Source organism: Canis lupus, chromosome 13 (assembly GCF_003254725.2).
Source record: "Canis lupus dingo isolate Sandy chromosome 13, ASM325472v2, whole genome shotgun sequence".
In the NCBI taxonomy this organism is placed as follows: Eukaryota; Metazoa; Chordata; class Mammalia; order Carnivora; family Canidae; genus Canis; species Canis lupus.
This window is the reverse complement of record NC_064255.1, coordinates 13,728,419-13,756,024: the sequence shown is the minus strand read 5'-3', so window position 1 is coordinate 13,756,024 and position 27,606 is coordinate 13,728,419. Positions and strand designations below refer to the sequence as shown.

General features: G+C 39.4%; 2 protein-coding genes across 2 annotated transcripts in view; both read left to right on the top strand.

Annotated features, from left to right (window-relative positions):
• The first annotated feature begins 8,529 nt into the window (after nucleotides 1-8,529).
• LOC125752420 (microsomal glutathione S-transferase 3) lies at nucleotides 8,530-9,157 on the top strand. Its single transcript, XM_049093361.1, has one exon. The coding sequence runs from the start codon at nucleotides 8,589-8,591 to the stop codon at nucleotides 9,045-9,047; it is 459 nt and encodes a 152-aa protein (XP_048949318.1). The 5' UTR covers nucleotides 8,530-8,588; the 3' UTR covers nucleotides 9,048-9,157.
• A 10,513-nt stretch (nucleotides 9,158-19,670) lies between these two features.
• The window catches only part of CSMD3 (CUB and Sushi multiple domains 3), a 1,170,241-nt gene continuing 1,162,305 nt past the window's right edge, over nucleotides 19,671-27,606 (top strand). Inside the window, exon 1 of the mRNA XM_049093360.1 lies at nucleotides 19,671-20,350. Within this exon, the coding sequence (XP_048949317.1) occupies nucleotides 20,173-20,350 (178 nt within the window). The 5' untranslated portion in view covers nucleotides 19,671-20,172. The remainder of the gene's footprint in view (nucleotides 20,351-27,606) is intronic.

Below are 27,606 nucleotides of genomic sequence, written 5' to 3'. Positions count from 1 at the left end.
GATTAATAAACGAAAAGCCAACAGAACCCATTTGATAAGGGAGAAAGGTAAGACTTCAAGGGTAATAAATCTACTTTAAAAGTCTTATTTATAGATAATAAATAAATAAATAAATAAATAATCCATCTTTGGAAGATTCAGACAACCTCCACTAGTTTTCCTGGCTGGTGTGTTTCAGCCAATGGCAAACCCCATGATCCCACATTCAAATACAGAAACTCCCTCTAGTGGGCTTCGTGAAGCACCCTGTGCTTAACCATCTCCTGCCTGTGTCCTTTGGTTTCCTTCTGGATATCTGCAAACTGCAGTCCTATTTGTGTATGGAGTAAATTATATGCAAAAGGCTTGTGGGTTTTTTTGAGTTTGAAGTATATACCTTAACAAGGTATTTTAGCCACATGAAATATTTAAAATTCACTTACACTGATTATGTGGTATCATAGGTCCACAAAATTTAAACACCTGTTACACATATTTTACTTTATTCTGTCAAACTCATTACATAAATGCACACAGTTCCTAGCGATATCAAATTCTTCTAGAGTTAGCATTTTTGTTTGCTCTGATTTAATGGCACAAAATCTAAACTACATTTTCTCTTTATTTGATATGGTAAGTTTCATTTTCTTTATCTAGTTAGTGAAAATGAATTAGTCTTTTTAATACACCTTGATTTATACTTTGAAATAAAGTGTATTAATTTGACTAGCAGCAAATGTTTGCTTGTTTGTTTCTAATACTGTCTAAGGTGGTTAGGATTATAAAACAATAAATGTTTATTTACAGTGAGAAGATTGATTTGAAAACATAAACAGTAGAATGTAAATCAATCATGCATTCAACTGTATATAACTAATAGTGTTCAGGGGACAAAAAATAAGTGCTGGCTTCTATGGAAAGCAAATACAATTATTATAAATTGTATAAAAAGATGAATTTATTTATTTTAAGATGTAGGAGAGGTATACATGTGAGGCAACCTTAAACAGCAGAAAAATTATTGACTAAGGCACAGTGTAATGTTATAGATAGAACACTGGCCAAGAGTTTGCAATCGGTGATGTAATCTAAATTGTGCATAGTCTCTATTCCAGATCAGGTTCTTCCAGAACTGCCTTCAGATGAGGATTTGCCTCAGTATTCTAATAATGTCCATTAATAGAGAACATAGACATAGGAGCCAAATAATGAGTAATAAGGAGGTGCCAATGGAAACCAGAGAAGATAGTGGGGGAAGCAGGACAGGAAAGCAAGACCTAGGTGAGGGTGAAACAAGTGAGGCTCTAGCCTCAGGTGCAAAATGTAAAGATGTGCCATGAAACTCAGGACTTGAGATCAATTATATTAAACTGATAAGAATAGCTACTACAGCTTCTGTGCAGCAAAGGAAACAATCAACAACCCTAAAAGACAACTTACTGAATGGGAGAAGATATTTGCAAATAACATACCTGATAAAGGGTTAGCATCCAAAATCTATAAAGAATTTACCAAACTCCATACCCTAAAAACAAATAATACGATTAATAAATGGACAGAAGGCATGAACCTACCGATGGGTAGCAGTGACATGACAAGATGCTCAACAACACTCATCATGAAGGAAATACAAATCAAAACTACCATAAGATATCACCTCTCAACTTGTCAGATGGCTAAAATTAATAACATAGGAAACAACAGATGTTGGTGAAGATGGTTCCCCTTACCCTCTTCCACAGTTGGTGGGAATGCAAACTGGTGGAGTCACTCTGGAAAACAGTATGGAGGTTTCTCAAAAAGTGAAAAATAGAACTACCTTATGATCCAGCCATTGCACTAATGGATATTTACCCAAAGTTTACAAAAAATACTTATTCAAAGAGGCACATGCACCCCAATGTTTACAGCAGCATTATCAGCAATAGCCAAAGTATAAAAAGAGCTCAAACATCCATCAACTGATGAATGGAGAAAGAAGAAGTGATATATATATATATATATATATATATATATATATATATATTATTCCATGTGATATATCCAGTGATATATATAATATATATAATTTTATATATTTTATATATATATATATATATATATATATATATATATATATACTATTCAGCCACCAAAAAGAATGAAATCTTGCCGTTTGCAACAACACGGATAGAGCTAGAGTGTGTTATGCTAAGTGAAATAGTCAGAGAAAGACAAATACCATATGATTTCACTCATATGTGGAATTTGAGAAACAAAATAGATGAACATAGGAGGAGAGAAAGAAAAACAGAGAGAGAGAGGGATATTCTAAAAGAATTTTGACTATGGCAAAGAAAGTGAGGGTTGATGGAGGGTAGGTAAGGCAGGAGTTGAGTTAAATGGGTGATGGGCACTAAGAAAGGCACATGTTGTGATGAGCACTGGGTGTTATATGTAAGTAATGAGTCACTAAATTCTACTCCTTAAACCAATATTACAATATATGTCAACTAACTAGAGTTTCAATAAAAACTTAAAAAGGGGGGCACCTGGCTGGCTCATCGGTTGAGACTCATCACCCTAGTCTCAGAGTTGTGAATTCAAGCCCCACGTTGGGTGTAGAGATTACTTAAAAATAAAATCTTACAGAAAAAGATTAATTGTACTCTAATGCAAGATTACACATCAAAATTAATACAAAAAAGGCATGATGAAAAAATGTCAATTTTTCAATAAAGATAGGCTGCTGTGCTGTTCTTTGTTTGTTTAATGACCCTGTTCTATTGTGCATTAAGAACAGTCATTTCAGTCAGCCTAGGGTTCCAGCCCTCCTGCCAAATAAGCTTGTTGACAGTTGGCAATAATGTGCAAAAAGATGGAACAACATAGGACTTTAAATATATTGTCATTTTGTTAATTGTAAAGCTGATATTAACTTCTTCTACTCGGTTTAAGAGATAGGAGAACATTTTGGTAAGTATACGTATGGGTACACATTTTTCCTTTTGCCTCAGGCCTCAAGATGGCTCAGCATGGTAAAACAAGGAAAGAAAAGAAGCTAAGTGAGTGTGGATTTTAGGTAAACTCAGTCTCAGAATCTCAGCCTAATCCCTTGCAGAAAAACTGAAATGTAAATTGTACATTAAAGTCTATCCCTCTTGAGACACAGGGACTGAGATTTTAACCCCCATGCCAGCAAAGTACTGGCAACGGGACAGTGCCAGTAGAAAATGGTGCAAAGTTTTCCAGGCACTTCAGGTTTTCCATACAGATACCCAAGGACAATCCTCTTAAGACAGTTGCAGGCACAAGCCTTAACAGCAAACTACACAGACACTGTAGAAAAATAAGAATCCAGCTGGGGCAATCCTTAACATTTTTTAGGGTGTCCACTAAACCTGTCTTGTGACCATCAGCAAGCAACTTAAACTCTCTCCAGATAATGTCTATTTTGATTGCCTCAGAGGTTTGGTATAAATAACAAGCATAAGGAAGCAAATTAACTCACCATTCTGATTCAGTTACCTAACAATGTCCTTTAATAGAGAACACAGACATAGGAGTCAGCACATGAGCCTGAAAGTGTTCTGAGTAATGAAACAATATTATGTATTACACAGGCTGAAACACACACAATATTAACAATAGTGGCTCTCATTTTCCTTCTGAGATCTTATTTCTTATTACATTGAATCACTATTACATAATTTAGTTGTGGAGTTTCCAAACTCTTGTTTGATTAGAATAAACAAATAAGAAGACGAAAAATAAGTTGCTCCAGATAGATCTGCAGAAAAACAGGCAACTTGAAAGGACAGAAATGGGATGTGACCATCTGCCAGAAAAGTGTGAATTACAAAAATGATAAAAATCATATGAATGACCCCAACTATCAAATCGGTTTGCAGTTACTTAGTATAGATAAGTACATGCAAGCACACATGTGTGTAGTCATCATCTGCTTTATTTCAAAAAAAGATTTCGTGAAACATACAAGAAATTATTTAAAATGATGTAGAATGTACTAAAGAAAGAAAGAAGAACAGAATTGTTCAGTCAGAATGGTAGGAAGTAGTGATGATCAGGGAATGCGGTTTGTACAGTAAAGTCAGAACTGAGTGATTTTCCAATTCATATCTTCCAGCACTCATGCCACCATGGTATCAGATCACATGGCCACCTCCCCCATTACCAGATCTAGCTAGATACAAACTTCTGGGATGGGAGATGAGGGACATTCCAACAGAGTGTGCTTTATTGCAGAAAAAGGAACAGAAGCTGTGAGTTGTGTTTGTGATAGTTTGCTTCAGTAATAACCAGGGACTATGAGACTGCTTTGGATAATGGAGCAGACACTGAACAAAATATTGTATATCTATAGAAAAAAGAAAACTGCTTTATGGGGACCCAGGGTTTTGTTTTTGTTTTATCATCTATTCAAGACTTGTCAGGAATATCTAACTTAAGGAAAGGCTAAAATGCAAGTGGGCAGTGTCTTAATCAAATCTCATTTAAACATTAGGCAACTTTTTTGCCATCTTGATCTGGTAGACATTATTTTCCTATTTTGGAAAGATAAGCAATAGAAATCAACTCTAGCTAGCAGATGCAAAATGGGAATTCATTATAGACATTTAGAGATCCTAGAATCACTCAACAAAATTTTAAAAAAGAAGAAAAACAACTGACATATATACTTAGAAAAGTGAGGAACTAGAGCAATCTGGAAGATCTATGCAGTAGGAAGTAATTCACAGTATTTGGTTTCCACAACTGTGTTAAATAATTTTTTACCTAATCATTCTTTAGTCTTTGTGACACTGTTCAAGATTCAAAAGATCTAAAGTAAATTACAATGAACAAAGCCACCATATGCCCAGCTATGGCTAGGGATCTTCAGAAACCTTAACAGACACCTCTATGAAGACTATACACAAGGAGAGTGAGGTAACAACTAGAAAGGAAGTCAAAGTGTGATAAGAGAAAAGGGAAAGTTGAGATGATGCTACACAAGCCCAAAACAAAAGTAAAAAAGAAACAAAAATGAAAAGTATTGTTTAAAATAAGTCTCTCAAAATCTCTTATATGCGTGTTGGGTGAGACAGCAGTCATATGCAATCTAGAGCAGAGGAATTTCTGAATGACGGCCAATAATATCATGTCAGAACCAGAGGCAAAACCATAGCGAAAGGGAAGCAGGTCAGAAGCTATTATGAAAGCTCAACAGCACTTTGAATTCAATCTTCTTGTCAATTAAAGCATAAGAGTCACATCAGAGATCCATATCACACCATATAGAAATTGATGTTAATACATACTGTTTGAAGGACGCCTGGGTGGATCAGCGGTTAGGTGTTTGCCTTCTGCTCAGGGCATGATCCCGGAGTCCTGGGATCAAGTCCCACATCAAGCTCCCTGCATGGAGCCTGCTTCTCCCTCCGCCTATGTCTCTGCCTCTCTGTGTCTCTCATGAATAAATAAATATATATTTTAAATACATACTGTTTGAGTTATCAAAATAATTTTTTAGTAGGTAGCATGTGCTGCCTATTAGAGTGATTTCTATTCAAAATAATTATTTCAGATGATAAATAATAATTGGCACATATTGTGCCAATGATATAGTGATTTGTTTCAGGTATTCAGAACGCAGAGGGAAAACTTCTCTTAGATTACAGAATTTTCCAAATATCTGAGGGTATAATTATTTATATATTATTTATCATCTGAAATTATACCCTCAGATATTTGGAAAATTCTGTAATCCAAGAGAAGTTTTCCCTCTGCGTTCTGAATACCTGAAACAAATCACTATATCATTGGCACAGTATGTGTAACATATGGAAAAATTACTATGTCAAAATTGCATAGATTATCTATAAAAATATTAAGGATTGATAGAGCTATCCAGCTACACATTTACATTCTATGTTTAGAAGTCAATGTACCCTTGATAGCCTATATTTATTAATTTTCTAATAAATTAATGCAGTAAAATATTTTAAAATGATGTAAATGTCAATAGCTTTTGTTGCAAACCAAAATTAAAAACTGGTTTCCTCTTCAAAGAAAAAAAAGAAATAAAAGTTTACAAGTTATCAAACATTCAACTGTGCTATGTCCAATGAAGACTGTCAATTTCAGGATACTTCTACATACAATGTAAGTATAGGCAAATAATTGATCCAAAACTATTTATTTGAGCAGCAGCTTAATTTACTTACCAACAAGTTAGCAGCATGCTCTTACCACCTGCCCCTTCCTGCCCTAGTTCTCAAAGGGTCTCTGTGTATATTAGCTGATTAATATGATTTCCAGATATTTTGACATCGTGTCAAGGATTCAATTACATAATTTGTATTGAGGACAAATTAGCTTTTATATATGTATGACACAGTTCAATTAATTATAGTAGCAGGTATGTTTTTCTTGTCTTTAACAATTTTTTTCTAATACTTGTTTTCCTACTCATTAAGTAACTCATGGTACACAAAAGCTTGTTTGGGTAGACCTGGGGTCAAAGTGCCCATTTTCTTTCCTGGGAAAACAGACCCATGTGAAATTCAGTATCCTATCCTAATTCTGCCATGAAGGAGTACATTAAAAATGCAGAGGCCATGCTCCCATCCTTTTTGATTCAGAAGGTCATTAGGTCATTTTGATGGACACCAAAATTTTAAGAAATCACCTATTCGTGGCACAGAAAAATCCAATTGCTACTTCCAGGGAGAAAACCTTTTAGCAGCACCAAAATTTGGCTAACACAAAATCACATCTGCCAGAAAAATGATCTGTGATACTGTCATAACACCTCTAGTATTTTGCAGAATGACCAGCAAGCATCTCAAAACAGCGTAAATAGGAAGGTTTTCAACACGACTTCCACAATACTAGAAAACTTGCTGTATTTTTCTGTTTATTTTCCCCTTGCATGTTCTATCTTCTTAAATACCCTGAAAAGACACTTACACAATTTATGACCATGACCAAGCCTTCCCATATTTTTATTCTTCACTTAAGCAGGATGCCTTGAGCATCATATATCTTATCCATGCCAGATCAAACAAATGTCAGACTGAAGGAAAAGCCAACTGCTTGCCTCTGTGCAGAGTTGCAAGGAAACCAATCAGCATGTATTCTGTCGATACTAAACTAAATTTAGACCCAGGCAGCCCAAGTAGCCCTGGCTGCCCTTATTCACATTGATTAAAGGTGTTTAAGATCTTCTTTTTTTTAACTTTTTAAAAAAGATTTTATTTATTTATTCATGAGAGACACAGAGAGAGAGAGAGAGAGAGAGAGGCAGAGTAACAGGTAGAGGGAGAAGCAGGCTCCATGCAGGGAGCCCAATGTGGGACTCAATCCCGGAACTCCAGGATCATGCCCTGAGCCAAAGGCAGGTGCTAAACCACTGAACCACCCAGGGATCCCCAAGGTATTTAAGATCTTTAATGGATTAGGATCAAATTACTTGAGAATAATGTCAAAACAAAATGTAAAAAAAAAAAAGGTATTTTAATACGTGTTCATATGTATACTACCAGATAAAAATAACTTTCTTGCCTCCATTTGCATGGGTCTTCTACTTACCTACTATAAGTCGAATTCTTTCCTGCCAATTTCACTACAGATCCAGTTGTTCAGTCATTTATTCATCAAATAATTTGTCAATGGTCTAATTTTTCAGGGTACTGGCCCAGCATGTGAAGTTTGGGAGAAAAAAAGAAAGACATTCTGTCCATTAGGCCATAAACTAAGCAGGTGAAGACTGCAATATATTATGATGAATGTTCCAACAGTATTGTGCCCAAGTTCCTATAGGGACATAGAAGAAGGTCATTTTGCTCAAACCAAGGAGAATAAGAAAGGAATTCTGCAAAACAGAAAAAAAAAAAAAGTCAACTGAAGTTTGGTTTGAAGCTTATTCTGGAGTTTTTCATGCAAGGTGAGAACAGAAGTGAGAGAGCAAATGTCAGGAAAGGGGAGCAGCTGTAACGGGTAGAAATGCACAGATTTTTCAAATATATTTTGAAGGAAATATACAGACATTGGGGAACTTTAAGCAGGAGAGTTTAATGATCAGATTTACTATTCATTTTTTTTTTTTTTTTTTTTTTTTTTTTTTTTTTTTTTTTTATTTTTTTAAAATTCTTTATTTATTTATGATAGTCACACAGAGAGAGAGAGAGAGAGAGAAGCAGAGACATAGGCAGAGGGAGAAGCAGGCTCCATACACTGGGAGCCCGACGTGGGATTCGATCCCGGGTCTCCAGGATCGCGCCCTGGGCCAAAGGCAGGCACCAAACCGCTGCGCCACCCAGGGATCCCCAGATTTACTATTCAGAAAGATTACTCTAAGTCCTTAATGTGGACTGAATTGGATGGAACTGAGGGTGTGGAGGACTAAGGATGTGCATTAAGTCATGAGGAGAATTGCAGGAAGACACTAATGGAGAGATGTTAAGAAAACAGAAAAAGGTAAGGTGAGAGAAATGGAGAAATCAGGCATTACTTCTAGGTTCTGCTTTTTCTGCTAGCTAGAAAACTATGATTCAAATTTCTAGACTTCGGCATAGCTGCGGTCTGCACCAGCCGCACCAGCCGAGCGGAGGTGACCCAGAGCCAGCATGGCTGTCCTCTCGAAGGAATATGGTTTCGTGGTTCTAACCGGTGCTGCTAGCTTCATAATGGTAGCTCATCTAGCCATCAATGTTTCCAAGGCCCGAAAGAAGTACAAAGTGGAGTATCCCACCATGTACAGCACGGACCCCGAAAACGGGCACCTGTTCAACTGCATTCAGCGCGCCCACCAGAACACGTTGGAAGTGTATCCTCCGTTCTTATTTTTCCTAGCGGTTGGAGGTGTTTACCACCCGCGTATAGCTTCTGGCCTGGGCTTGGCCTGGATTGTTGGACGAGTTCTTTATGCCTATGGTTATTACACAGGAGAGCCCAGCAAGCGGAGTCGGGGAGCCCTGGGCTCCTTAGCCCTCATCGGCCTGATGGGCACCACGGTGTTCTCTGCCTTCCAGCATCTTGGTTGGGTTAAAACTGGCTTGGGCGGTGGATCCAAATGCTGCCATTGAAGAATGACAAGATGTTTAAAAACTCATTCATTTTGAGTGACTTACTTTTATTTTCAGTTATGTTTTTTTTTTTTCTAAATATAATAAAAACTTACCTGGCATTAGCCTCATACCTAAAAAAAAAAAAAAAAAAAAACAAATTTCTAGACTTCAATTGTAAATTAAATATGAAAACAAATGAAAATCATAAATAAAAAATAAGAAATAATTGAAATATTATTATCATTATAATACATAATTTCAAAAACTATTCTATTTGACTATTTAAAATTGACCTTGGTTTTAGTGTGAAAACCAGAATGGTCATCAGTAAAGCTAGATAGGTATTTAGTATTGACTAAGCACAGTCTACCATGGTTTACTAAACTGAGAACCAGCAATGCATCCATTAAACAATATTAAGACCCCGAAAGGTCTTCCTCATTCTCCATAAATGAATTATGAATAAAACAAAACCAAAAGCTGTTTAAGAGATAACAAGAATTAAAGAATTTGCAGCAGATGGTACCAGCTGTGCACATTTAATTCCAGCTCAAACAATCTGCCAAACAGTTAGACAGAACTGCTTTTGCATGGGAAATTGGAGTGTTTCAGAGCCAAGGAAGAAATCGGAGAGTAGTCTTTCTGGCATTAGTTTCAAACCTTTTATTATAATTAATATTAGTGGACACAAACCTTCTTTCCTTTCTCTTCCTTCTTTGTACCATGTACATTTCCTCTGTTTCTCTCTCTGGCATATGTACACATACACACATATACACATACATGCATCAATGTTTCCATCAATTAAATAGTAAATAAACTCAAAGAGTTTAGTTGTCAAAATGTTATATATCAGACATTTGGCAAATATATATCAAGCACAAAAAGGGTTTATTGAGGACATATTAAAGATACATTTTAAATCCTAGCATATTTCAATATTTTTACAAAGACATTAATATAAATAACAAAGCAAAAGGAAAGGAGTAATAAATGTCACAAAATAATCTGTAGACTTAAAAAAAAGAGAGAGAGATGCTTACAGATCATTGAAATGGACAAATACAACATGCCTGGAGATAATTAGACCTCCGCATGGAATTTGGATAGGCTAATAACAGATAAGCAAGTATTAAAGGCCAAGAGAGCAATGTTGTGGATACAAATATACTCACAGTGTTCATTGATCAGAATGGACTCACTAGATTGAGGAACTATCCATGAGTGGGTTTAATCTGATTTTAAACTATCAATTTATCCTTCAGATAATAATAATGGAGAACCATGAAGATTGTTTGAGAGGGTAAAAGCCATGATGAAATGATTATACTCAGTGCTTGATAGAATAGAACAGAAGCTGCAAGCCTGAAGACAGGGTAAATGGGAGGTCCCTGTAACAACAGGTGCATGAGCTAACTACTACCCAGCTCAGATGATGGCAGTATAACAGATGGATAGGGTCACAGCAGACTCTAATATCTAGAATACATTTTCAGATACTAGCATTTGACTCTACCAAAGAAAGAAAGAAAGAAAGAAAGAAAGAAAGAAAGAAAGAAAGAAAGAAAGAAAAGAAGGAAAGAAAGAAAGAAAGAAAGAAAGAAAAGAAGGAAGGAGTATAAAAATGAGTTTTTGACTCTGAGTAATTGGGATGAAAAAGGCAGTGATTACAGAGAATTTCAATCTGAAGAAGCAAATTTGTGGGGGTTGGGGGGGAGGAGTATATAGAAGAGGATGAGCACAATGTTGAATCTAAGGTGTTAAGAAGAGAACAAAATGTACATGGCTAGAGCTCAAACTGAGGCTTGAGTGCTCTAGATCAGACACAGACTTATATAAATCTCATTCTAAAAGAGGTGATAGTCATAAGAATACATAAGTATTTTGAAATAAAGGAATATTGATGAAATCTTAAAGAGGTCTCAAAATTTTCTAGTGGGGATGCTCCCATTTAGGATGGGGATAGGAAAGGAAGCCCATGGGGAGGTGGGCAGAGGTAAAAAGACACAGGTAATAGAGATCAAATTGAAATCCAGTAGTCAGGTTCATAAGACAAATGTCATTGGTAGTTTTGTTTACTACATGTATTAGTTTCCTAGTGCTGCCATAATAAATTACTGGCAACTTGTCTTGAAACAATAGAAATTTATTCTTTCACAGTTTGAAATAAAGCTGTCACAGGATGGATTCCTTCTGAAAGCTCTGAGGAAGACTTCATTCCATGCCTCTCTCCTAATTTCTGGTAATTGCCGGCACTCTAGCATTCCTTGGCTCGTAGATTCATCATATCTGCTTCCTTTTTCACTTTGGCTTCTCCTTTGAGTCTTTGTACCTCAAATCTCTCTCTTTTTTAAGGACACTTGCCATGGATTTAGGGTCCACCTTAAATCTAGGATGATTTCACCTCAAGATCCTTAGCTACATTTACAAAGTCTTGTTTGTTTCAAAAATAAGGCCACAGGGCACCTGGATGGCTCAGTGGTTGAGTGTCTGCCTTTGGCTCAGTTTGTGATCTCAGGGTCTTGGGATTGAGTCCCACATAGAGCTCCCCACAGGGAGTCTGCACTTCTCTCTGTGTGCCTCTCATGAATAAATAAATACAATCTTAAAAAAAAAAAAAAGTCACATTCATAGGCTCTAGGGATTAGGATTTGGAAATATTTGATGGGGATGAGGGTGTGGTGGGGTAGGTTCACTATTCAACACATTAAAACTATATAAGAAGGTATGGAATGATAAGTGTAAAAGATAACTTCTTATACTTTCACACTTCTTGAGTGAGTTAACAAAAACTGTGAGGTAAACAGTTATTCCCATTTTATTAAATCTCCTTCTGTTATTAAAATGTTATATAGCATTCCTAGCCTAAAGGCATCTTCAATCCTAGTTTGTTTATCTTAATGGCCTTACTGCATGCTGACCTAGACTTTATAAAGTATTTATTTTTCCTTTCGAAAGGAAGAATTTATGTTTATTCATCATATTCTTTTTCCCCACCTTCTTCTAATCACTGAGAGTGCAAGATTTCTAACCAGAAATAGACTTGTTTGTTGTTATTGTTATTATTTGGTTGTTGCTTCTTTTGTTGTTGTTGTTTGCTTTCATTGTGTTTTGGTTGTTGCTTTTTAATTTAAGAAAGGGCAAAGCTAACTGGGAAAAATAAGGATCAATATTCTTTTTCTGTCAGGAGAAGAACATTTTTAAAATCAAAATGGATAAACTGAGTGATGATCACATAATTGTTGGATAGCTTAATATCCTAAGAAATGCTGTTGCTACTGTATCCATATAGAAGTTTTATGTCATGCTATAGAGTGGAGGTTCATTCAAACCTACTCTAGACATGTGAAATTTCCCAAAATTCAAATTTGTATTCATATATTGGATAATGAGGTAAATTCTCTATGCATTTGCAAATATAGCATTTCTTTGTAGTGTTACAGTCTATAACCAGAGACAAAAATATTCTAGATCTAACCACAGATTTATATATATTAATTAATATTAATTTCACTATTATATTTTTGTTGTTTATTATATATTTTATTTATATTCATTATATAATAATTAATGAACATTATTTAGTATATTTATAATAAATTCCTGATATTTCAATCAACTTGAAAGGTTAAATTGATTCTTTTTATAAACCACTGCATAAAAAATAACAAAACAAATTGATTTGCTTATTCAATGAAACAATCTATTGATTAAGTTGTTTAAAAATGTGCCACTGGAGGTTTATTTGAACTGACCAATCATTATGATCTACTAAAGAAAAAAAATGTAGGAAAATATTGGCAAGGGTTCTTATTGTCTTCCAATTCCCACTTCTCACTGTTAATTTCACCTTTCTGGCCTCATCTGCCATATGTTTTCTAAAAGTATCACGTAACCTACCTGACTAAATCCTAAATATGCTTATAGGTTTTTTAACTTGTAATATTTCCAGAAAACAATAACTCCACCAAGACTTTTCCTATAAAAAAAAAAAAAAGATTTTTCCTATCAAACATCCCCAGATGACTCTAGAATGGCTCAAATGCATCTGCCTTACTTGAGGTTTTCACCAATTCTCCCAGCTATAAATAATCTCCCACTATCTTGGTGTTTTATAGGCATCTCTCTTAAAGTAGTTATACTAACTTGATATTCACTATTGTGACCTGAGAACATATCCTACTCCTTCTGTTACATTGTAAGCTCCTTGGAAATAATGTGTAATTCTTATTTTTTGTGTCCTTGCAATAGGAACTCAAAATGATTTCTTAAATAAATGAGGGAACGCACAGATGAAAATGATACTTGCTGCACAAAGAGCAAAGATGAAATTGATCCCTGTCCAGATGGGACAGATATTTGTACTTACAATCCAAATTGGATTATGTGTAGCCAAACCAGAATCAGCTGCATTGATTTTCTTTTCTTTGGTGGCCAAAATGATCCTTTTAAGTCAAGGTCACAGTTATCTTCCTCTGAAGAAAGGATGTTTATATTGTTTGGCTTCCTGCACTCTTATTCTGGGAAATATTTCAATACTTGTTAATTTTAGATAAATTTGAAAAACCAATGAAATAACAGAATTGTTAGTGATCATTTGGGAAGTTTAAGTATTGGATCAAATTATGTAGTTGTGAATATTCATATGCTTTTTTTTTTTTTTTTTTTTAAGTAGGCTCCACTCCCAACATGGGGCTTGAACTAAGGACCTTAAGATCAAGAGTCAGATGCTCTATGGACTGAGCCAGCCAGGATCTCCAAATATTCAAAGTCTTATGGTTCAGATACAAGTACTTGCATACACTTATATGGGTTACAGACTTCAAATCTGTGAAACATCCAACTGTATTATTATGAATGGTTCCTCTAATTTAAGATCTTATAAATATTGAGAAGAAAATAATCTTATAATTATATTTACAAAAAGTTAATGAATTCTGCTTTATCACCAATAGCAAAACCACTTCACTATCCTGTGAAAGGAAATTCTAGGCACAGGCTACATGTAGTTACCTTCTACGTGTGGACTGTATTTTGCTTAGCTGGGGCTTCTAGGGTTATGATTAAATAGAATTTAAAAATGGCTAATGTAGGGCACCTGGGTGGCTCAGTCATTTAAGCGACTGACTCTTGATTTTGGCGTGGGTGCTGATCTTGGGTGATGGGGTCAAGCCCCTTGCATACTCCGCTGCGGGCATGGAGCCTGTTTGGGATTCTCTCTCTCTCCCTCTGCCCCTCTCTTTACACTGTCTCTCTTTCTCTCTCTTTCTCAAAGTAAACAAACAAATAATGCACCTTTTCAGAATTAACTTTCAGTTGTAAAATGCTTCATTGCTAGTTTAGATTTCTTAGCAAAATTCCATAAAATGGATGTTTAAGTAGATATGAAACAAAATACCTGCTACCTATTCTATGATAGACTAAAAAGCTACAGAATAAAATGTATTAGTGGTTTCACTGTACTCTGAACATTTGAAAATATGCATTTATCTCAAGAAATTATAATAAATTTTGAAGATTAGCAGAGAATATGTGGATGATAATAAAGTCAGAGTGCCGAATTTCTACGAGATAATAATGAGTTTATTGGCAGATAACTTCAGGGTATGAAATCAAATATGCATTGCATTATGATAGTAATTTTGATAGATTTGGTTTTTTTAAATATACACTTTTGATTTATGTTCCCTAAATATTTATATATTCTCAAGTGCATTGAGGCTGATATCATGTAACTATTAGAGTTAAAGAAATGATGATAAAAAAGATCTGCTACACTGGGAATTGAGATTTATTCAAATCATGTCAGCAAAACAACTTTATTACTTACAAAAAGAAGAGACGTGGGTTATCCTGATTGTTCAGCAAAGCCTCTTTCTGCTTAACTTTTAATTTTTATTCCTTTATGCAGAGACAAGTTAAGTGATATAAGGCCCAGGGTTAGTAGGAGAGTGAAATGAAATACACCCCAAGACAAACAGAAAGATCTTTAAAGTCTCTCCATTCTTGTATTTTTTCTTTCAGGACACATATCCCCTAGCTATTCACCATGGTTCTTTCCTTTCAGAAAAATGGGCTCCCATGCTTTGTGTTTAATTATCTATATACTATACATTACATTGTCTTTAGTTATTCAACAGCAGTTAAGAAAATTTGAATGCTAATGTACTCAATTTATTACATATGTGACTCATGTCAAATGTTAAGTTTTTTTATGGAGTCAAAATATGGTTTGTATGGATCCACCAATATACTGCCCTCAGTTTTAAAGTTTTTCCATTCTTTCAGTCTTCAAAATTATTACCCTTATATGACATAGAAACTTCAGTTTCTGACCTTCTTAATATGGCTAGAGCTTAAAAGATTGAAATACCTGTTAAGCCTCTCTCTTAATGAAATAGAAAGAGGAGTCAGGATATAAGAGGAATGAATGCCTAGGAAGGCACACTTAGTAACATTCCAAGAGGTTCATCCCACCTCTCAGGAATACCTCCTGATTAATAGCAGGACAGATACTTTTATCTACCTGATAATTTAGATTCTTAAATAAAATTGTTTAAAGACAAGTTATGTTATCATGAACATTAGATCTTTTTTTTTTTTTTTTTCTACTCAACCCAATAAGGACTATTGCAAACCGAGGAAATGTATAGACTTGAATTAGAATTCCCTCATTATTCTAGATTCAACATTTAAATTCAAATGTTTTATTTCCCAGGGGCTGAGGAGGTCAGACAAAATGAGTCTAAGAATGGACATTTGTAGAAAAAATGAGAAAATGAGTTCTTCCTTTGCTCCTACTGTCCTGGCAGTGCATTCTTTATAAAAATTATAAACAAACAGGGAAAGGCCTGCTTGATTAGTTGTAAATCACTGCTGATTTTTTCACCCTGGGTAATTTTTTTTTCCCCCAGCAGACCCTTTGATTAAAAAAATGTATCTCTACAATCAGAGGACATTCCACTCTAACAGGCAGGACTATTTTAGACAATGATCCTCATGTAAGCCGGTATATCTGTGACATGAATTAACAAAATACTTTGTAAGTTTACAATTTGTCAAATGTATATATACTTCTTTCCAAAATTAAAGATAACCTCTTACCAATTCTTTGTTGCTTTTTCTCTGTGTACCTACTGTGCTTTGATTATTTTTGTGTGATATTGCCCCTGTGATACTAAAACACAGCAAATACATATTGAGCACCTGTTTAATATGATGCAATTTTTGAAAAGCTGTTTATCTTCTCCTTTTTAAGTGACAACTAAACCCCATTTTAAGATCGAACTTAATTTTGTTTCATATGTATTTTGAGGGTACTGAAAAAGAATGGAAATCTGGCACTTCCAGTTTAAAGAACCCTTCTATTTCTAATCTAAACTCTTTTTAAAAGCTCTCAAGGGTACTTAATCATTGTGATTGGCTTGATGATCCTTGCCAAGTCACTTCCTTCTTTAATGTGTATGTGAGAAGATCAATAGGCCGTAAGAAGCAAAAAAATAATATGAAAGGGGGTTGGGGTGGTGTTAGTAATCAACTGGCAAGTATAAAAAGGAAAAAAAAGGTTTTTTATGTGTACATATATATTTTAAAAATTGATCACCTTTAAGTTACTTTATAAATCTTTGCTTTTCTATAATTATACAGGTAAATTTACATAAAAATCATATTTTTGTTATTAGAATATTTAAAACAAGCACTTTTGTGTGCTAGCATAAGACAGTACAAATGGGCAAGCATAGTGATTCAGAAATTAGACATCATAGGTTCATATTTTATCTTAGTTATATTACATCTGGCAAGGCAAGATAGTTAAATTTGTGTATCAGTTTCTTCACCAATAAAATGAGGATATTTGTAGTACTTGTCTCAGCAATTTGTTATGTGATTGAATAAGAGGTGCCATGTAAACCTTACACACTGTTGACAGAGAGAGAAAGAGCACAAGCAGGGGGAATGGTAAGCAGAGGGAGAAGTAGGCTCCCTACTGAACAGGGAGCCTAATGTGGGGCTCCATTCCAAGACTCCAGGATCATGACCCCAGGAAGGCAGATGCTTTACCACTGAGCCACCCAGGCACCCCATTACCTAATTTTTAAGTCTTTCTAAAAGTCTTAAGTGAATCCATCTACAACTGTTCTGCTTTCCTACAGATTAGGTGAGATAGGTGATTTCTTCCTCCCAAATTTAGAAACTGTATTTTTCCTTCTGGATAAATTGAGGGATTTCTCATCCAGTATTTTGGCCGATAATGTTATTTTTCTGGAATACCTTTGGAAATGCTCTCTTGGAGAGGAGTCTGCTTAGCATGGGAGAAAAAAAGTATGATCCAGCACTAAATGTATTAAATTAAATGTCAGTGCTCCTGATGATGACTTTGAAGAAACCAATTCATTTCTCCATGCCTTAACTTTTCTCATCATATAAAATATGATTTTCTATACCTGGGAATCCAGAAGATGTGGATAAAGAAATGGTTTATGATTTGTGATGAGCTATAAAACTAAAAAATGCAGCGTTGCTCAAGGTATTATGAGTTACCAGATAAATGTTTTAACAACTTCACATTGAAATGCTAGGAAGGATTCATTTAGGGAAATACAATAATTGAATTATTGGAGTAGCAGGTTTGAAAATGAACATCGGAAATTGGTATCTTAGTAGCAGTCACGATGGTCCCATAGTGAAAGTTTCTTTTGCACAATAATTCCTGTTAAAATACTTCTGACTTTTGAGAAATAAAAGTTTTTTGGTTTAGAGTCCTCCTATCTGGAGATTATATATATATATAATATTATATATATATATATAATATATATATATACACACACACACGTGTTCAAATTGATTGCATACACCCACGATTTTTGTTTTCTTTTAATAAAAAATATATTCAGTAGAAGTTATTAACCTCTGCACACTTGGTAAGGAGGGTTTTGTCAAGTGTCTTAATTAAGTCCAAGGACCTGTTTGAATCTAACTCCTCGTTCAATCCACCACAGGCAACAGCAGCAGCAACACACTCTGACATCTTGACTAAAATCAATGCCAGGGCGGCCACCAAAGCAAGCTAATGACGTTTTTTAGAGTTGATTTTCCCAACCGCGATCTAGTCCCAATCTTGCCACCCACTCACCTTTGAAATCTGCATATTCGGACAATAAAAAAAAAAAAAAGCGCTGGTGGGAAGGAACAATATTCTACTACACCGCCCTTAATGTACCTCTCCGAATTTAATGAGGTCAGTTGGGCGTCTACAGCGTCTGCCTCTTGTTAAGGCTCCTTACCCAAAGAGAAATCTCTCTTTAGTACACACACATTTGAACACATGCATGCACACGCATATGTACTGCACTAATACGTTTGGGAAAACACCCACGCATAAAAAAATCACACCCTCCCGCATCTTCCATAAACACACACTCTTACCCTTCACAACTGCATACACACACACACACACACACACACACACTCCTGGGAGACTCTCAGACTCACACAAAATGCCACGTACCCGGGAGTGCTTAGAATCCTTCCTACGTCTGCAGATTGAGCCCACTCAACACGCACCCCTATAGACACTCGCAGTGTGCCCACTTCCCGGAGCAGAATTCCCTCCAGATGCAACAACCTTGCTCCCCTGAGCGGGCAGTTTCACGTTGAGCCCAGGGACAAAAAGCTGACCCGGGTGATCTTGGGGTGTATGGGACGGAAGCCATCATTTGTGGACAATGTGGAGAGATGCAAACTCAAATTGGACAGTCCTCTTGACTAAGCCCTGCAGATAGATGCTTAATCCCCTGATAGCCTTCAGCAAGCAAATGGAGACAGGAACCACCGTTGCAATGATCTATTCCAGAACCAGTGCTGCAGCCCTCCCCCCTCCAGAGATGGGATCAGATTCCAGAAAAGTCAGATCACCAATCCGGCGCCTAGTCTAAGGAACTTGCAGTTAGATCTGGGCCAGGATCGGCCAAAAAAAAAAAAAAAAAAAGACTAAGAAATTGGCACACGGGAGCCAAATGCGCTTGTCTCGGGACACAGCTCCCCTACACCGTGGGATGAAGGAAATGGGATCCTTTCTCGATGTGGAAAGAGAAGCGGGTGACTGAGCTACGGCCAGTAGATGGCGCAAGAACTCTTCCCTTGTACAGTGTTAACCCTTGAGTGGGGTGTGGCGCTGCCGAGTCCAGATGTATAGATACATACATTTTACGTTTTGAAAGAAACCTCCCATTTACATATTTGGGACTGATTCAGAATTAAGACAAATGAGTCTGTTCTAGATAACTACCACAGATAAAGTCGTTTAACAGTAGCACACATTAGCTGCAAAGCGGCTGGGTGGGGGGGGGGGGAGGGGGGGAGGATGAAAGGGCGAACTATTTAGGGGAAATGACTGGCTCCCTCTCCACCTCACCCCCGCCCTGGCCACGGATAAAATCGGTTCACAGAATCATAGAAACCTGATTACGGGTTTACACGTAGGCCTTTGAATATGTAAATGCATGCGTGCAAATAAATTCTCTGTAATCTTTTTCAATTAAATCACAGGATAATAAATGCGAGACGCCTGCCTGAAATATGCTGCAACTACAGTAGTAACACATGTCCCATTATAAGGACGTGGGCATCGATGGTGCCCGATTCATTATCAGCATGGTATCCCCAAAAGCAGCGCAGATCCTCCGATTAAAATATTCCTCTAACATGTTTCTGTGTTCGCAGGCTGCATCGGAGAGCTCCCTAACATAATATTTCTCTGGCTGCTTTTACAGGCGGAATTGATCTGTTCGGGGGGGATAAAAAAAAATAAATAAACCAAGCCCCTTAATTTCAAATATTGTGGGGAGTTTGTCAGAGAGCGGAGCTGGGCTTTAAGAAGCTCACTAGTGGTTTCTGGTGGTTGCTATAACGAGCTAGAATCGAGGTAGATTTTGGTGGAGGGGGGGAAAAAGCACAGGAAAAGACAGAATCCAGAGTAGCAGAGACTTTGTGCCCCCGTTGGAGAGATGGTTGAGTCCTCGTCAAGGTTGCTGTGGTATCCCAGAAACACCATTCACTCCGAGCTGTGACCGCGCACCACCAACAGCAACAACTCCACTGCGCCGGGCTGAGGAGCAGGAATTAGGAGCTCGCGAATAATATGAAAGGGATCCGCAAAGGGGAAAGCCGAGCAAAGGAATCCAAGCCCCGGGAGCCTGGCACGAGAAGATGCGCTAAATGTGGCCGCCTAGACTTCATCCTGATGAAGAAAATGGGGATTAAAAGTGGATTTACGTTTTGGAATCTCGTCTTTTTCCTGACGGTGTCTTGTGTGAAAGGTAGGTCTGCTTTCGGAGGGGGGGTCCCCTCTGCTTTGGATGGAGGTGAGCTGACTTGTCGCCGGGGGAAAAAGGCTGGTAGCTTACTTTGCAATTTGCTCCCATAAAATAATGATAATAATACTGAAGAAGGAGTTGATTCACAGCCCTCTCGCCGTCCCCCCACCCCAGATAGGAAATGCATTTTGCTTGCCAGATTTGGCGTTCAATGCAGTGATTGAGCTTGTGCTCAATAAATATTCTTGCAGTATGCTCAAACGAATACGTGAGTTGGTTCGTATAGCTTCTAACTAGTGGATATCCAGCAGAATTCCGCTGCAAGACTTTACTTGGTGGTGAGGATTACCTTGATTTCTAGTCAGCCCAGTGGGGTTTGATGCTTTGGCTAGAATACATATATTAAAGACACTCCTGCAAACGCTTTTTAACCCTTTCAGGTAGGAAAGTTACTGACATGCTAGGAATGTGCTGATGTTAATTGCATTAGGGCACAGGGGTCTTCCAAGCATCCCCTCACTAACATGAATGTCTGAATGCATATGTGAATTATTACTACGTGGGCTCTTATGCATTGACTGATAAATGCTAGGGGAGCTTCCCCCGGTAGAGGTCTGGCTTAAAATGAGGCTTTAAAAGGGTCTGAGATGCCACGAAGTGTAACGATCCACCTTTGGGGATGAATGAAGGTAGGAGGAAAGTCATTAGCTGACGACCAAAAAGAAAATCCCCAGCAAGTCTCAGCGTTCAGACAGGTAGAGTGAGTGTCACATGCACAGACAAGGGGAGGGGGTGGGTGGGATGTAAAATGTATCCCTAAGCAAGAAAGCAAGGGACAGTCAGAATCCTTGGAAGAAAAGCTGTCCTCAGGGAGAAAATAGATCTCCCGGTCTGTTCCACAACTTCTCCTGCACCCTGCTGCCCATTAATTGCTGCAAAGAATACTCAGGAGGTGTTTATGACTCATGCCATCGTTTTTGAAAAATCACCTCCCCGTACTCATGGCAGCTCAAATAGCTGCGATGGATGTCGCTTTCAGTGAAGCTAGTTTCAAATCCCGGGTGTCTGTGTGTCGGGGGTGGGGGTGGAGGGTGGGTGGTGGTGGTGGTGGGGGGGGTGTTTTGGCCCAGGCGCGCCAAGGCTGTCAACACAAACTGGACGCTTCTTCCTTTGTAAAGGAGTGCCTCTCTGAACCGCAATCGGGCCGCGTCTCTATGAAACAGTTTATTGTCCAGCTTGCAGCTGGCTGTCCCCCCACAGAAGGCAGTCCATTTGCATTCAGTGGAAATGATAATTCATGTTTTGGGTGGAGGGAGCTTGGAGGGGTTACCTCTCATTCTATTAGGAGCAACGATGGGTGACATGTCTCGAATTTTAATTTACATCCCTAAATGCCAAGAAGTCGTCTCTGGAGTCTGTAGCAGCAACTGTCTTGTAATCCCAACCTGCTCCTTAAAGCTTGATCTCTCCCCCCCCCCACACACACACACCACCCCCCACCCCAGCCTCAGCTTAGCTCCAAGGCAAAACGCTTGTCCTAAGCGGCGTAACTACAGTGCCTAGCGCACAAGAAGCGTCTCGGGTTGCTTACAATGGGTTCGTTTTCGTCGCCGGCTCGACGTGCGAGGAGCCTCACATTTAGGCTCAGTTCGCCTGCCCCTGGGAGTCGGTGGCTAATGGATGGCCCCGGGGCTGACTGCTAGACGCGCGCTCGGCGTGGGGGAGGCGCAGGGAGCCGGCAGCAGCTCCCGGCAGGAGAGATGTTGGGGAGGCTCCTGCTGGAGGATGACCTGCTGGAGGGTTAAGTGCGAGTTTTCCTGTGGTACCTGTTGAGCCAAAACACATTCGAGGGGCAGGTGGGGGGAGGGAGTCTCCAAAGCCGGGAGAGCTCGCGGGCCTGCTGCACCCTGAGCCGCGCCGCCCGCGATTACAGCCGGGCTGCCCGCACCTACCGTATGTTCTGAATAAGACGCGCCGCTGAAAAAAAGGAAGGGCGCGTTAACTTGGTTTCATTGGGACCAGAAACGGGGACCCCACTCCTTTTACTCACAGCTCCTGGACTTTGGACCGAGACCACTGGTCTCCACTCGGTATATTCCAGTTTGAGGGACGTGGAGAGGAAAGAGTGTATCACGCTCTGCTTTGGTCCCGTTCAAAATCAATTTTTCACGGAACTTAAAAAAAACATTTTAATGGTAATAGGGTTCTTCTTTGTCACTCCTCTGCCACTCGGAAGGTTCCTCCTATATTTTGCAAGTTGGAACGCGGTCTTCAAATTCTGAGGAGCAAACTTCCATGGGCTGTGGGCTTTAGATCCGTTCCCTGTCACCGGTGCATGGTGCCAATCTTAACCGTCGCTTATCCGCCTTTCCCCTCTTCTTATTTAATTTAATTTCACCCCAGTCTCGAGGTTTTCCTAAAACCGTGATTGCTGAAATTGCTTAAATGGTGTTTCCCCCCAATGTCTATGCCCGCTTTGTTTTCCACACTGTTTCTTCCGCGTTCTTGGGCCCAAAGGAAAGCTCAGAACGGGGCGTCGTTTTAAGGGCTTTGCAGGTCCTAATCGAGGTGAGCAGGAGTGTTCCGGGAAGTCCGAGGTGCGCGATTTTCTACGTAAACAGCTCAGGCCACAGAATTCCACCTCCGGCCCATACTTTTCTTCCCTTCACCATCTCACCTCCGCCGGCAACAGCAACGACAAAGAGGCTCAGGGGGAGGAAACGCCTCAGAGTAGGAGACAAAGTGGCCTCGGGTCGCAGGCCCCAACTGCTCCAATGGGGTCGAGATGACAGCCAACCTTCTCTGGCCATTTTATCTCCACGGTCAGCATCTCATAAAAAAGGTGGCGGAGGGAGGACACCAAATCGGGGTGAGGAGCTGCTTAGACCCGACACATGCTTATTTTGAGGACACACACACACACACACACACACACGCACACGCACGCGCGCGCCCTCGCGAGCGCGCGGGGCCGCGCAGGCAGGCAGAGGCTTTTGAAATGCAGCCTGCAGCGGCAGCGTGTCTGTTGAGGTCTCACTCACACGCAAACTGTGACTCTCCAAGTCGTGCTTAAACGTCCCGCCCACGTAAACAGACACTCGGGGGTACTTTCCCACGCTCCATCTCGGGAGACCACACAGCCAGCGCGGGAGGTGCCATGCAAAGGGGACAGGAGCCCTGCGAAGGTACAGAAAGCCTTGACCTCGGTCGACAGGTGGGAGCCAGTGTGCGGCGTTCCGCACCCCGCATCCGCGACTGCTTCCAGGGGCTCCGGCAGGACCCTGGGCTTCGAGAAGGATCCACGTGTCTGCGTGCTCTGGGATTCCAAGGAGCTCCTACTCGCGCTCTTCTGGAACAGTGGGTCTCACATCCTCTTGCCCGGCTAAAAAGGGGCGCGGGGTCCCCGCGGGAGGAGAGCTGCCAGCGAACCCTGACGCATCTTTCGCCTTAGCCAGGGTGGCCGCGCCCCGGAGGTCTCAGACCCCAGCGGGCCCTGGGGACTGAGAGCCTCACTCCTCGCCCTCGGGCCGCAGTCCGACCCTACAGAAAAATACCTGTCAGGTCAGAAAAGCTTGAGGGAGCTTTTCACCAGGGAATGGAGTGAGTTAAAGTCTTCACGAAACAGCAATGACAACAAACAAACAAACAGACAAAATCCAAATAACCCCCCACCCCCCCACCCCCACGCCCCCCTTCATCGCTACCATCAAAACCCTTCCCCTGAGGTTAGCATGTTTGAGATCCCTGCTGGGAGATAAAATGGTGTGTTTGAGTCAGGGGTCCCGCTGCAGTTTGGACAGGTATCCTCCCGTCTTTTTCCTTTGGGAATACTTTTTGATTTCCTCTAGAAAGCCAGGCTCCATGAAATCTCAAAGAGCCACCCGAGGCTGAAACTGAGAGCCTGACTTGGCCTGGGCGCGTGCGTGTGTGTTTCTGGGAGGAGGGGATCCCCGTGGATGGACACCGAGGGGCCTTCGCGAAGCCTGCAGAGTGCAGGTGTCTGTCGGTGTGGGGGTCCGGGGCTGAAATGCGTGGCAGGTAACACGCGTTTCTGTTCCCGGGACTCTAGATGGTCGGTGGTGCGGTGGACACTGCCGCCGCGCTGTCCCGAGGGGGCACCGAGAAAAGTCTCTTTCCCCAAGCTGACCGCAGCGCTGCCCTCACTCAGACAACTGCTCCAGTGATGGGCACTCAGGGAGTTGGAAAAACTCACCGGGGAACAAGTAATTGGGATTGCTGTCCCTCTACGACCCCTTCTTCCCCACCCCAGCTCGGTCACTGGGGAGAAAGAGAAGCAGCAGCCGGTCCCAGTGTTCAAGCGCCGCAAGGGCTTAGCTGGACCGTAGGGGAAGGGGCAGAAGAAATGAAGCAGCATGGGGTTAACCCATCACCCTGTGATCCTCCACCCGCGCTGCTGGAGTGGCCAGCTCAGGGTGGAAAGCCCGACGCGCACAGGGATTGCAGCACATTGCAGAATAATAATGAAGCAGGACGACCAAAGAAAGAAAGATCGACCCAGGCATCAGACGAATTCCCTTCTCCCTGAACACGTCGCCTTCGGGGAGGCTTTGCACCACCAAGTTGCTAAGCCAACCCAATTTACCGCCCTGAAAAACCTTGAGCAGCTCCCAGAATTCTGAGCTGAACTTCTGGACAGTTACCTTGTCGAAATTGTTCTGAAATGTCATTTTGCAGCACTGTGTTTTCCTGAATCTTCTAGTGTTGGGGGATTGGGTGGGGGAGAGGGGAAGGCTGCATCAAGCCTGAGTAGGAAGACTGTGTGAGAAGAAATAATTAAGGAGCAGGGCTCAGCTCCTTGAAAACCTGATGCCAGCTTCCTTGAGATCCTTCAAGGAGAACAGGCATAGAATTACTCTAGGAGCATGGACTTAGTTGCAGTAGTTGTTGTTGCTCTTCATTATATTAATTAGCTTTGCTATTTGTGGGATAGCTGAATAGATTTTGGGTATATATGTCTTTTCCTTGAACACACAATCTGGTAACTAAGGAAACGGTGAAATAATAAAGCAACAGCAAATGGCATCTACACATGATTCTATATATAGTAAAACTCTATCACAAGTGAGCTCTTATAAAAGGAGAGGTAAAGCAATTAATAATGTCTTTGTACTTATGTGGGGACCCTCTATTGCAAAAATACTCGTTGAAGATCTCAAATTCAAATAACTGAAAGGGACTTAACTGAACTTCACTAATCTCCAAATACCCTCCTCCTTGTATACCAAAAGGTGACTTTCTTCTCAACATCAGGGTCTCCAGAAAGGGCTTCAATGTTTTGTCCAGTTTGTTAAAATGACTGTGAAACACCAAAAACATGTCTACTAAGGAAGCTGTTACTTTGGGCAATATGACTATTTGAGAAAATAGGCCATTTTGTACTTCAAAGTCCAAAGTTTGAAAGATTAGAAGTAAAATGATTGCAAATTAAAGATTAGAAAAAATGTGTGAGGTAGAAATCCAACTTAAGGCCTATCTATCTATCTATCTATCTATCTATCTATCTTAAAACATAGCTTCTAAAACATTTCTACCTCTTTTGTCCATTCCATTTTCTCATAGGACAAAGGGGTATGTAGTTTAGGGATACAGTGGAAATTCTGATGGGGCTTTTGAATGAGTTCTGCTAAGGATGTTAGAACAGATGCTATTGTTACCAAATTCATCTTTTCCTTCTTAAACAGGTGAGTTCTTCAAGGTATTTTCCAAAGAGATCAATCTCCATCTCTGCAAGGTTTTCTCAGAGTTAGGCCCCTTTTAAGGCTCATTCTTACCAGGAATATCACATTTACAAATGTATTGAGAAAATTTCAACACCTTCTTGTATTCAGGATTTAGTGTTGATGGTCATCCTTCTGCCTCTCAAGCCTCCAATCTTGTAGCCATCACATGCATTTCATGCCATCAAACCCATTGTTAAGCTACTGCTTGGTGCTGCTTAAAGATTCCTAAGGATTGATATTTTCTATATAATCATGGCCTATTGACCACAAGCCCGTTTGAAATATCCTCTAGAAGGTCTACATTTTCAGCATTCATCTGCATCACACACCTTGTAATTGGACAAATAAGGATATCAATGGTAATCACGTGGTATTAGATATCACAATATTATTCAATCAGCTTTTAAATGCTAGCACTACAGTGATTTTCTAAGTGTTCCTGAACAAATAGCATCAACATTCTCTGTAAGCTTGTTAGCTTACATCTCAGGTGCCCAACCAAGGCTTACTGAATGCCCTGGTAGTCAGGCACAGACATTTGTGTTTTTAACATCCAGGTAATTCTGTTGTTTGATAATTCTCTAAAGTTTGAGAAATTCTCTAAGGTTTGAGAACCACTATAGCAAAGACTGAATTCTGGAGCTACTGAGATCCGAAGTCCAATCATGATTTTTGCCAGCAGTTATATCTGTACTAGCAACTCAGCTTTCCTAAACCCCAGTTCTATTATCTATTAAAAAACAAAACAAAACAAAACAAAACAAAACAAAAAGAGATGTAGAATATCAGTAGTCCGATAGGGAGAGGAAGATTATACATTTAACATATATATTGCCGGGTAGCTATCATCAGTATTATTCAAATGCATTTCCATCTGCAAAGTCAGTGTAAATTCCCACATACTACATCCCTAACTTGTAGCCCTAACTTGTCCATAGCAATAAATAAAAAATGTAGCAGCTTCTTACTAGCCATTATTTCACTTTGGCCATGTTCCCAGGCTATTATATATTGGAGAAATACTCTGAAACTTCTGCTTATCACACTTACATAGTTACTTCAGGTGCTGGCTCCATGCAGCAGGGCAGACCCATAGCTTAAAAATGTTACCCCTGCTGTCAGGCTAATTTCATCCACTACATTCCAACATTAATTTAATATCAATTGATTAAAATACTTACCGAATTTGTAATTCGTCTTGTCACAAATTGTGATATTTACAGAACTCTGGGAGAGTTCTTAAATATTAGCTAGTTCACTGATCATGTTTTTTACAGGGAATGCACATGCCTAGAAAGGATAAGTGATTTTTACTAGGTTATAAAGTTCATTAGCTCCAGAACTGAGACAAGATCATTGGGCAGTCAAGTTCACATTCAACTCTCTTTCTATCATACCTTATCAGGCTTACTAGAGTTTAGTCAGATGACATCAATGAAGAGGGTCACAGAAGTTAATATATGAGTACTATATATCAATTAGTATTATATAAAGTATTAGTGATTATATGTTTCATGG

What these genes read in the sequence shown, in the direction of transcription:
- LOC125752420 (XM_049093361.1), top strand. Translation starts at nt 8,589, where the DNA reads ATGGCTGTCCTCTCGAAGGAATATGGTTTCGTGGTTCTAACCGGTGCT.